Here is a 12,764-nt window from a genome sequence, read left to right as displayed (position 1 = left end):
TTGGACTCCAGGCCCGACTCAGGTTAAAACAAGTTTTTATCTGAGAGTCGTTCCCTTCCAACACAACTTAAGTTTTATTTTGCTGTTTAGTTTCTGAATGATGACTACATACATAATTTTTTGTGCTTTATAATCATTTACAATGATGTAAATCCAGTTTGTTTTTTAGCTGTCCCGTTAATTTGTAATTGGTAATATAAAGAAGGAATTTTCTTTTCGTTAGCAGTTGTCATTATTATTTAATTCCTTTTTCTAAATAAATTCAATAATATTCAGAACCTGATTGAGCATTCGTGTGTGCTCATAAAAGACGAACGTAACACTGAGGATTGGTTGCGGAGTTATAATTGTAAGTCCTTGTTGTACTCAAAGTAGAGTTGGGGATCAAAATTGGATTAAGTATAGAAAATGTTCTTTTTTATATCCTTTCTCCTTCCTCTCTTGTCACAACTGATTGTAGCTGATCTAATGAAACGTCATGAGCATGATTCTTTCTCTCCTCTTAAATATTCTTCAAATTGTCAGGGTTACCATGTTGATTGCACTGGATTTCCATGCATGATTTATTTATTTATATGTGCTCCTCAGACCTGTAACTAGAGATGGGTTTATAAATGTCAAGTAATTTATCTTTTTTAACAAAAAAATGATTCTCAAATTTTAGACTTTTGTCAAGAATATACATATATAAAATGTAATCTCAAGATAGTCAACCCAAAAAATGGGCCTGGTTCATCCTTAAATATAAGTTTGGCTACAGGACTATGACATTATAAATAAAATTTATTTAATTATAGACATGAATAAATTCAAAATCATAATCAAGCTAGTTGTAAAAATTTTTTTAGTGTTTTAAATAAATTTATTTTATAAGTGATCCCCTATTTTGACCATAATATAAACTCAATAAAATTATATTATATATATAGGAACGTATATTGGGGGGGGGACTGTGATTTAAAATATCGCTTATACAGCAACAACAATAGTTAAATTAAATTGATGACTTGTCATGGAATTAATATAAAAATATTTGTAATAAAGGAAAAAGCGATATAACAGTAAAATGATAGGCGCCAGACAATTTTTTTTTTTTTTTTTTTTGGGGGGTCATTGTCCCACCTCACATTTTTAAAGGCATTAAAAATACATATTTGTATGATTATCTTGTCATCAACGTGATTTTTATTATCTGACTTTAAAAAATGGTGTAAAATAAATATACAGGTGCGTCCGCGGGATCATATTTGGGGGTTTGGTTTTTGGATTTTTTTTTGAAAAAAAAAAATTAAAATTAATTTCCAAAAAATTAAATTTTTCTGAAAATAAATTTCAAATATTAAATTTTTGGGAAATTTTATTCCAAAAACCCATAGCAGTTGACAAAAAATTAAATTTCAATTATTAAACCTTTTGGATGTTCCTCAAAAAAAATTTCAAACATCAAATCAAAAAATCACATATGAAATTTTAAGATACAAATTTCAAAAATCAATAACTATTCACAGAAAATATAATTTTTTTAGAAAAAAATTTCATAAATTAAATAAAATTTCAAATATTAAACTTTTTGAAATTAAATTTTCCAATAAAAAGAAAAAAATCCTTATTTTTACAGGCAACCCATACACTGCGGACGCCCCTGATGTAATAATTTATTTGTTAATGATTTTTGCCCTCTCAATAACTTCACAGTTCGTGGTGGATATCCTCTTTTCTAACTTAAAGATATTAATGCCCATTTAGAGGGCTACTCAATTCTTTCCAGAGTTGATTTATTCAAAGGCTATCATCAAATTCCATTGAATCCTAATTATATGCAAAAAAAAAATCCTTGCACTTTTGGAATTCATTGATCATGTCTTAAAAGGACTTGATTTCGTTATTGTTAATGTGGATGATATTTTCGTTCCCAGTTCATCAAAGAAATAATATTTTATAATTGTTTATCAATGACTTCATGATAAAGATTTAACCATATATGTTTGCTTAATGTCAACTTGCCTTCTTATATTAATATATTTTACACATGACCAGTCCTATCCAGTTTTTTTCGCTAAAATTTTGTAAAATATTTGTAAAAAAATGTTAAAAAAAATACCCATATAATACCTTATTGCAACCTGTCATATTTTTACCTGAAAACAAGTTAATTGTTAACAAGTCACCTTTGCTTGAGTATATTGTTCTGAAAGTAATACAATTCGAAAAAATAACTTTCTTACTAAGTTGAGAATGAGGAAAAAGATTTGTATAATAGGTGCTGGACCATCTGGTATGAATATAGCCTGTCATTTCGACAAATTACAAAAACAAGGTGTTGGATCTGAAATAGATTTAGAAATCTACGAAAAGCAAGATAAATGTGGAGGCCAATGGAATTTGACTTGGCAAACAGGTATTTTCCATCCCATTAAACAGCATAGTATAATAATGAAATTAATTAATTAACTATATAAGGAATTGGTTCCAATGGAGAGCCTGTTCATGGATCCATGTATAAAAATTTATGGTCAAATGGACCAAAAGAAGGAATCGAAATACCTGACTATACATTTGAAGAACATTTTGGAGAACCTATTCCCTCGTTTCCTCCAAGAGAGGTTCTTCTAAATTACTTGGAAGGTAAATAATCTTGTGATTTTTAAACTTTTAAAATGCCATATAGGTAGAGCATTTTCTCTGACGTCATAAATTGTATCATAATTGAAGGCGACGATAAAGTTTTACTACCAGGAGTCTCCACACGATTATATATATATATTTTTTTTTTTTTGTAGGGGTTTAGAATTAAATTTTTTGCAAAAAAAAATTCAGAAATTAAATTTCTTGGATAAATATTTCAAAAATTCACGTCTATTCACAAAAAAATTTGTAAAAAAGTTTAAAAAATTAAATTTAAAACATAATTTTCTGGAAAAAAAATTAAAAATATCTAATTCTTTGGAAAAAAATTAAAAAATCCACAGATTTTCACAAAAAATAAATTTTTTGAAAAAACACTTTAAGTTTAAACAAAAAAAATCTAGTAAAAAGCAAAAATTCTTTAATAAGAGGGGATATAGCCCCTCCAACCTACCCCTACATACATATAATGGTCAACTTTCCTAGAAATCTTGATGAAACTTCATCAAATGGCTGTATGAATAAAATACTTAATACTTGGATTGAACACTACTTAATGACAAACAGTGATTTTTAAATGAAATCAAAATAATATGTACAAAAAAAAAAATCCCCCATAATTGACAAAATTTGTACAATTAGTTTTTTTCTGATCGATTATGACGAAAAAAGTAGTATGATTATAGTAAAATATAATATTTCTATTTAATAGTTATATAATTTTTAGAGTCTGAAATTTATGACAGTAAGACTTTAAAGATAAATATTTCGATAGACAAAAGGTTTAAATCTTTTTATCTGTCGGTCCCTTTTTGATATGTAAATACTTGCAGTAGTTCAATATTTTCCCTAATCTATGAATGAAGGATATATTCAACTAAAATTGGATTGTTTAGGGCCCCTAGAGCAGAGATTCTCAACCTTTTTTTTAGTGATGTACCACTTGCAAAATATTTATTTAAACCGAGTACAAGCACAAAGCGTTTTTAGCTTAAGTGCCAGGGGCGTCTGCAGTATTAGATATTGTAAGGAAGTTTGCTTTTTGTAATTTTTTGAAAAAAAATTACAAATGTTAAATTTTTTCGAAAAAAGTTTCAAAAATCCATATCGATTTTCAAAAAATTAAGCTTTTTTAAAATTAAAATCCATAACTGTCCACAAAAAGTTAAATTTTTGGGAAAAAATTTCAATTATTACATTTTTTCGAGAAAAAATAGATAATCCATAGCTATTCACAGAAAATTAAATTAAATTTCAAATATAAATTTTTTAGAAAAAAAAAATTATCCAGCCCACACCCTGAAGACATCTCTGACCACTTGTAAAATATTCTTTATATTCTTTCACAATCTCGACTACCCCCTGGAGTGCCTCCAAGTACCCCAAGGAGTACGCGTACACCCATTTGAGAACCACTGACCTAGATGGCCAACCCCACAATGATGACGTCATATGAAAATGCTCTAAAGAAAACGTTTAACATTGACGCAGGTAGATGGAAAAAACATGATGCTAAACGCTTTGTAAAGTATGAGCATGCCATTCGAAATGTATCCTTCAATTCGAAGAGCAACACATTCTCGGTTATCATATACGATATTAAAAATGATGCAATTAATCCTCCTAAGGAATTTGACTATGTTGTCAATGCAACAGGACACTTCTCATTTCCAAACATACCAGAATTCAAGGGCATTGAAACGTTCCCGGGTCGTGTTTTCCATGCGCATGACTTTAGAAATGGAGAAGAATTTGCTGGACTGAGGTTACTTGTGATCGGTGCATCTTACTCTGCAGAGGATATTGCTCTTCAATGTCAAAAGTTTGGAGCAAAAAGGTTTGTTTTCTTTTTTATAGGTTTGTATAGGAAGGGGACTATTTCTGTTTGTTCCTACTTTGTATTTTCTATTGTGCCTATTTAGTGTTGTAAAAATAGTGGAAGTAAGTGAAAGAGCTCTAATTAATTAATTTTACAATTAAAGCCAGCAAATTTGGCTAACCTTACTTTTAGGGTGTAATCACATTATAATTTCATTATAAAGATAGCTTAAAATTATATCTAAAGGTGTATGTATAACACGTAGGATTTTGATTTCTAAAGAGTTAAGAGATTAGCTAAAATAATTATTTGAGCTTAGGGCATCGAGTATTGACAAAATACTTATTTTAATTAAACTACCAAATACTAAACTTTAACTTTTTTTTTGAAGAAGTTAAGAGTAACTTCCCGACTATTATTACGGGTTTTGGTTTTATTCAAAGTAGTGTCTTAGGTTAAGTCGAGCCCCTAACGAGTATGTTACAAATCCTTTAGGCAAAGTAGGGGCCATGTACACAAGTTTTTGCCATTTTTATTCAATACTGCATAATAATATTACCTATTAATAATATTTTATTAAAGGGGTAACTACTAGCTATACATTTTTACTTCTATATGATAGTCAAAATTTCTTCATATAAATAATAAAATGGCCAAAACATATATATTTAGCAGTAGGGATCAGCAAGAAATCCTGTCCTTTTGGAAACGGAACATAATTAAAGAATAACTTATTTTTAGTTTATTTGTCAAAAATAATAAATTATGAAATAGACATGACGTATTAAGGGAAAAGAGGGAATCGACAGCTCACAACAAAATACATAGGGCATTTTTGTGGTAGCGAGGTAACACTGTGGTTTTGGAGGAGAACAGCTAAGCTGTTATACCATTTTATTAGATCCGCTGTTTGTAGCCGTGAAAGGGAGGAAATAAACGGAAATCCCACTCCATATCTAGTAAGGATATATACATAAATTACTCGTATGCCAACTCTCAATTCTATTACGAGTCCGTTTACACTTATAACTCCCGCAGAAATCCTTAGTTGTACTCTCCGTATTTTATGAGTACACACACTCAGGGTTGGGTTACTTTTTAATTAAATGTTTTTGTTTTTTTCATTAATTACAGCTTTGAAAAAATAAACATTGTTCAGATTACCAACTAGAGAAAACTCACACGCGTTCTAAGTCATATTTTATGGAAATTCATTCATTAATGCTTCTTCTCGCAATTTCAAAACCCCTCTTCCAGTCCTACCTCCATACTTAATTTTTAATTAGTCCCCATTCATAAATATAGATTGTTCAAGGGCGCTATTATCGCATGATTTAATGTCAGCTGTTGCATGGGGGACTTTTTGATATATATATATAAACTTGAAAATCTTATAGTATTACAAAAGACAAAAAAAGCATAAGTAACTCCAGCAACAGTAACATCAAATCATGTGATAAGCTCCATCAAGTAAATCTTTGTCATTCTATATGTTTTCTATAATTGATAACTCCTTATGACGATTTTTTTCAGGATTGTTTGCTCATACAAATCAAGTCCATTAGGATATAAATGGCCAGAAAATATTAGAGAGCGACCTCTCTTGGTGGAAATAGAGGGAAATCAATGTACATTCTTAGATGGAGAGTCTGAAGACTTCGATGTAATCATAATGGCCACAGGCTACATACATAATTACCCCTGGATGCATGATGATCTTCGTATTAGTAATAAAGGTGACACATGAATATTGGGGTAACGACTTTTTTACAATATCCTCTCCCACAATCATTTTTGAATTAATTTAAAATATAACTTGAATCAAAGGGTATTTTTTAGACATTTGTGTAAAAAACTTCACGCATAAAAGATTTTAAATTTATATTTGTTGTGTACAAGTTGCGATGTCTGTACAAGTTGGCTCTTGAAAAAGTAAATTGTACAATTTGAATTTTTTTTAAGTATAAAAATTCACGATTTAATTACAACATCGGTCATACTAATCACTAACTATAGATTGCCTCTTTGATCTATTAAAATTATATGGTGATTATGTATTTATAAGTTTTATAACTGTTTGCATTTTACCTTTATCATATACTAGAAAATACTTATATTTAAGTAATTTTTATTAAAATAGCCAAAATGGTCACCCTTAATATGTCCCCCATCCATGTTGAAATATTCAATAATTGCATTTTATTTGTACAATGTTCTGTAAATCTTTCATTTAAAATTCTTCTGAAACCACATAGTTGAAAAATAAAATCCAAATACTTAGACCCTTTAAGAATCCAAAGGAGTTGTAGCATTGTTATCGAATAGAAATAATCTCAGTAATGAACAGGGGCGACGTCAAGGGGTTGGCTGAAGGGGCTGTACCCCTCCCCCAAATTAAGGAATTTTGCCTTTTTCCTAGATTTTTTTTGGGTCAGGATTAAAAAAATTTTACGCGAAAATAGGGGTAATTTTTTTTTCATTATAGCAAATTATCCAGAAAAGTAAAAAATTTAATATTTGAATTTTTTTTTTTTTTTGAATAGCCGTGGACTAGGGTGATGCAGTTGCCCCAAAATTATCAGAATCAGTAGAACCTAATTTTGGAACTACAAATATGTAAGTAGAATACAAATACCAAATTTTAGCAAATTTGGTTAACATTTACCCCTAGCACATTGCAATATCTAAATGTGTATGAAGACAAACTTTTTTATTATGGGTTTTATAAAAAATATGTTGAAAAGTAACATATTTGTATAATCAAATAAAGATTATCTTGTTCTATATTTTTTTTGTCACTTCACTTTCCTTGGTTGTGTCAAGCAATAAGTGATCGTGCACAGACCCTTTATTAAATAAAGAAGACATTATTAAACTTCAGTTCAGAAAATAAGAAGAGAAATAAAAGAAGTATTTTCTTTTTAGTTATTTTCTTTTTACTAATTATCATCTCTATATAATAATATAAATTTATAATTAAATTAGTAACTACTTTACACATATAAATACATAGATCATAATAAATTTTTAAATACCAACTACTTTTTTTTGCTTTCTATTTCTTTGATTTGGAAGGAATATCTTGAGACATGCCTCTTGCTACAGAGTCTTTTCAAAAAGTCAGTAATTTCGATACCATGTATTTTTTGATGTCATTTCTAACTTGATCAAAAAATAATGCTAATGGTACAAGTTCTTCAGTTAGGTACCAAAAATGTGCCGAGAATGCCTTGATTGCTGCATCTACACAAGTCTTATATATCTTCATATAACTGATCAAGTTATTGACTGGTATCAAATCATTCAATGGTTCTGCTGAAGGAAGTGGAGCTGTAAACCACCAAGACAGGTAACCAAAAATAAAAAGCGTACAAAGCGATTTAGTTTATCCTGCTGTCCAGTCACAAAAACAGTCTCCTTAGGTAATTCTTGGACTATATTTTTGCTGAGCAGATCGATTTTTATAGAATAAAGAAGCTTAGACAGCAACCCTTACTTTGTGTAAGGCCCCTGGTCAATTGAACTGTCGAAACCTTTATCCTTTCCCTCACTTATGTAGATAATTACCAGTATTACCAGTTCCTTACTATCTCCTCTAACAAAAGTCTTAGAGGACAACATTTTGCAAAGCTGAAGAATATCTTTTTCTTTTCTTCTAGTCTATCGTCCAGAGGAGGATAATTGAGGTCCTTCATATCACAGCAAAATAATGACTTAGGCTACAGAATAATTTATTCCAACACTCAAATATTGACCAATGCTACTAATAAATAAAGCGTGCCCTGTGAATGCAAATTTGTCAACTAGTAATACCTACTTGAAACTACGCACTACGTAGTAAAATTTGAAATTTGTACTAATTACTCTTATCTGTGTATATGTTCAACTGACGTTATTGCAGTACTATAGAAAGGGCCATCTGATTTTGCAACATTTTAAATGTAGTTATTTTTCTTCTTAGAATATAAATACAATATTTATATTCTAAATTTATATTATATTAAAAGGATAATTAATAAGAAAAAAAAGGAAGAAAGGTTTTCCTTTGTTTATTTTCTGTACTGAGGTTTAATGATGTCTATTCTATTTAATAAACGGTCTAGAAAAAAATTAATATTATTAATTTTTTTCCAAAAAATATTTTTTTGTGAATAACTGTGAACTTTTGAAATATTTTTCGAAAAAATTTAATATTTTAAATTTTTTTCCAAAAATTTAGTTTTTTGTTAACAACTGTGCTTTTTTGAATTTTATTTTTAAAAAGTTTATTATTTTTTTTTAATTTCCTGCAAAAAATTAAATTTTTCTATTTTTTTTCCAAAAAATTAAATTTTCTGTGAATTACTTTAGATTATTGAAATTATTTAAAAAAAATAACAATATTTTAGATTTTTCTCCAATTTTTTTTATTTTTTTGTGAATAATTATGAATTTTTTAATTTTTTTTTTTCCAAAAATCAATTCCAAAAACCAAGCTTCTCCCAAAACATAATCCTGCGGATACCCTTGATGAGCTATCTGGATCCGCACAAATCTTGTACTAATCTAACACCTTTAATTATTCAGTACAGTGTAGGTAATATTAAATATATTCATTGATGATCAGCTCTCTACAACCTACATATAAGAGACACATGACCCGCTTTAGTATCGCAATCCACAAGTAGAGAACCATTTCTTAATCACGCTCCTGAGTAAAAAAATACTATATAGTAGGGCACTATTTTTTTTTTCGAAAATTTCTATATTAAAAAAATAAGATTCTTTATCGGGGCCCCAAAATATAAAAAGCTATTCATATAAATTAGCTTTAAATAGTTTATGTGTTTTTTTTAATTTTTCATATCAAATTAAGGTAATTTTTGTCATTTGTTGATAACGATTCACTGATTAACATAATCGGAAATTAACTTGAAAAAAACTCATTACCCTAATGAAATTTCATCTGACCTATATATAGTTAATTATTCAATTCGAATTATTATCATAGAACCGAATTCCTATTTCGTGAACAATTTGTACAAAGGAGTATTATGGTTGGACGGAGCTGCTAACAAATTACTCTATATTGGGAGTCAGGCTCAGATTTATACGTTTACCCTATTTGATAGTCAATCATATTGGATTGTTAAATATCTAGCAGGATTAATAACTCTTCCGTCGAAGGAGGCAATGATGGAAGATAGTAAAACCTGGAGAAAGAGGTAGGTACAATGAAATTTCCCATTTTTCCAGTCATTACATAAATAATTAAAAATTTCACGACTCACATTCCATTTTTACATACTCAAATAATCCATGAGGGTCATCTTCTCCGCCATCCTATTCCCCCTGTGCCCGAGAAGCTCTGCGTACATTCATTGCAAAAGTATAATTCTCAAGAGGGACGTCCCCGCGAGTGTGTGAAGGGCCTGTTTTACCATGAGCGAGGCATAGGGCAAATATATGTACATATGCGGGATCCTGTTCTTTTTCAATTTGAATTTAATTTTCATTTTTTTTTAGAGAAGAAATTTCTAATTTGATTTCACATCACCTTTTTTATTCAAAAAAAAAAAAAAATCCCTACCCCCTCCCCCTTCTCCCTACTAAAACCGATCCTGGATGTGTGACATCCCTCCCCATTAGTGTTGGATCGATTGAAAAAAGCTAAAAAGACTGTAGTTCTATCAGTCCACCCTGATAAAATTTGTCAGTCCTAGGACCGGTACTTATCGGTCCTTTAATGAAGATAGCTATAATGACGTAGTTACTAAAATTTAAAGTAGGAAGTGTGTGACAAGAACTTAGTATTATACGTTCTAGCTATAATTTATTATTTTCTTCATTTTTATATTATTCAAACCTAGCTGTGAGTGAATAATAGTTATAAAGAATGCCAGGAACGTAGGAATGAAGGTCCGTAAGACAGTGATATGGTAATATCAGATGAGACTCTGATTAGGTAATGAATCCTAAGACCGATCCAGCACTACTCCCCCATCGATATATCAGTAGGAAAAAAATGGGATTCCTTTCGGAAAATTTGATGTTTGAAATGTTTTGGCCTTTTTATAATATTTATATTATAAAAAAGGTCTTTCAAAAAACAAAATTGTAAAAGTTTTTCACCTTTAACAGTGATGGTTATCATGTTATGTTAGGATTCAATAATGTCATTTCTTTTTTACAGATTAGAAACGAATATCCATTCTTTTGAAGATGAACTTGATTTTCAACTATCATATATGCAAGATATTAATAAAGATGCCGACTATCCGTACAATTTGGATTGCAAGGAAATATACCTTGGCTGCAGACAAGACAAATTAAACAATGTGTTTACTTATAGAGATAAACAATTCAAAAGTATAAATACGTCGACATTAAGTCCCTTACATCATACTGAGTGGATGAAAGCTTTTGATGATTCCTTAGAAACCTATTTGAAGACATGAAATGTATATCAATACTGAATTATCTGTTTTAGTCTATTTTATTAAAAAGAAAATAGTAATTACACATCGTACTATGTAGAATTTTGTTTATTTCTAATTATGCTTGAATAAATCCAGCATTTCTAAATTATTTTTAGTTGTAACTGCGACTAAAACACAGCGTTGCCTCACTAACATATGGAATTACACTGTACTCTGTTGTGAGCTGTCAATTTTTCTGCCCCTCCCGATATCAGTGTTCTAAATAATGATTGGTTGAATTTGAATAGCTTTTAACAATTCACTACAATTATTGAGTCATACATTTATAGCTGGGAATAATTTTTGCAAGTAACAACTGATTTTGGGCAGTTCTTCAATTTCTTTTCGGAGGAAAGGTTGTGAGATTCAATAAAAGTAATGAAGTCATAGATTGTCGAGGTCCTCTATCATATTATCTACTACCTTGTAAATTGCGTTATTTTTCAACAATACATGGGAATTAGTGTTGTGTCAAGTCTTTTTTATTCGGCCCAGTCCCGTCTTAGGAGCAGTCCTTCGGACTGTCAGTACTACGAATGTTTAAAAAAAAAAGAAGAAGTTGAGTGACGTCATGAAGGACCGAAGTTAATAAGTTTTTAGGACTGATATGCAGGAATTAACTGGACGGACCGAGACAAAGACAACACTAGTGACAGTTACCCCCATAGAGAGCTCTAAAAGTGCTCAAATTCTGTGAATGCAGATGTAAAAGCAGGCTCACAAGTCAGCTGTTGCTGATGGCATTTTATAGCACAACAACAATAAATTATATATTAGTAGGTAGAAAACATTTGAATTTATATATAAATTTAATTGTAAAATTTTTCAAATGAAAATAAACTCATAATTGTCAAAATTAATGACATTTAAAATTTGTTCTTTTCTTCATACTCCCAGTAGCTGTTTTTGGCTTGTATGTAAAATAAGTGTGACAACAGAAACTTCCCTCTGTCTTAGTAGAAGTTGTCTCTCCACAACCTTTTGAAGCTATGTGTGTTGTATTACAAAAATCCCAACTCCTAATCAGATATTAATGACATCTTTCCTTGATTTTCATTCATGAAATCGATCTGGACTGGAAGAAAATAAATGCTTATATAACTGGATGGGTGAAAAAAGACTAGAGACTCTAGACTTGGATCGATCCCAGAACTAAATTTCTTATTGCCTATATTTTCCTCCCTCCTATTATTATTATTGTCCAAAATGAAATGATGGGTTCCAAAAGGAGAAAAAGGATCCATAAGCAATACAATCTAATTCTACGCAGTTTTTTTTATACTAAACTTGGGTTTGTAATACAAAAACCATCTTTTAACTCTTCAAACTATAAAAGACTCAATAGGTATTACTTTAGACTATATTTACACTTGTAATATAGGAACTTTCTCTCCCATCTGCTATTTCCTAAATTAAATGCTTAAATTGTCCTCTGACTTCAAAAATATATATTGGGAAAATAGTTTTTATCAAATAAAAAAATAAAAAATTGGCAAAATATTTCGAAATATTTTTCGCTAAAGTAAAAAAATTGAAAGATTGACAATCAGATCTTTTAGTTTATTTTAATTTCGAATTTAAATCTAGGAAATTCAAATTTTGTATATTCAAGTGCTGCCCATATCCCTACTTGTAAAATAATAGAGTCTATTAACATGACGTCATCATTACGAAAGTATTTAATTTTTGTATATGTTTAATATCTATTTTCTATTTTTCTTACTCCTTAATAGTTCGTTGATTGGTTGAACATGACTTAGCTATTGTTAGATTAGGATTAATTTTCTGCTATTAAATAAAGAAGAATCCCCTAGTTGGGAAGAAAAATACTAAATAACTGTTATTTCCGAGGCTTTTTTCTT

At 29.6% G+C, this 12,764-nt stretch overlaps 1 protein-coding gene across 1 annotated transcript; it reads left to right on the top strand.

The window, feature by feature from the left end:
• Window positions 1-2,134: 2,134 nt before the first annotated feature.
• On the top strand, window positions 2,135-11,008 carry LOC121115028 (trimethylamine monooxygenase). The gene is made up of 6 exons (XM_040709173.2): window positions 2,135-2,398; window positions 2,461-2,625; window positions 4,117-4,462; window positions 5,978-6,180; window positions 9,435-9,648; window positions 10,617-11,008. Exons 1-6 carry the CDS (start codon window positions 2,236-2,238, stop codon window positions 10,879-10,881), a joined length of 1,356 nt encoding a protein of 451 aa, XP_040565107.1. The 5' UTR covers window positions 2,135-2,235; the 3' UTR covers window positions 10,882-11,008.
• The last annotated feature ends 1,756 nt before the right edge of the window (window positions 11,009-12,764 follow it).

This window comes from Lepeophtheirus salmonis, chromosome 3, assembly GCF_016086655.4.
Source record: "Lepeophtheirus salmonis chromosome 3, UVic_Lsal_1.4, whole genome shotgun sequence".
Lineage (NCBI taxonomy): Eukaryota > Metazoa > Arthropoda > Copepoda > Siphonostomatoida > Caligidae > Lepeophtheirus > Lepeophtheirus salmonis.
Note: the sequence above shows the minus strand (reverse complement) of the source record. Positions and strands in the feature narration are given on the sequence as shown.

Excerpts from the sequence above, each read along its gene's own strand:
- LOC121115028 (XM_040709173.2), top strand. The coding sequence starts at position 2,236 with ATGAGGAAAAAGATTTGTATAATAGGTGCTGGACCATCTGGTATGAAT. Across the intron at positions 4,463-5,977 it reads CAAAAGTTTGGAGCAAAAAG|GATTGTTTGCTCATACAAAT; the intron begins GTTTGTTTTCTT and ends GATTTTTTTCAG. Across the intron at positions 6,181-9,434 it reads TCTTCGTATTAGTAATAAAG|AACCGAATTCCTATTTCGTG; the intron begins GTGACACATGAA and ends TTATTATCATAG.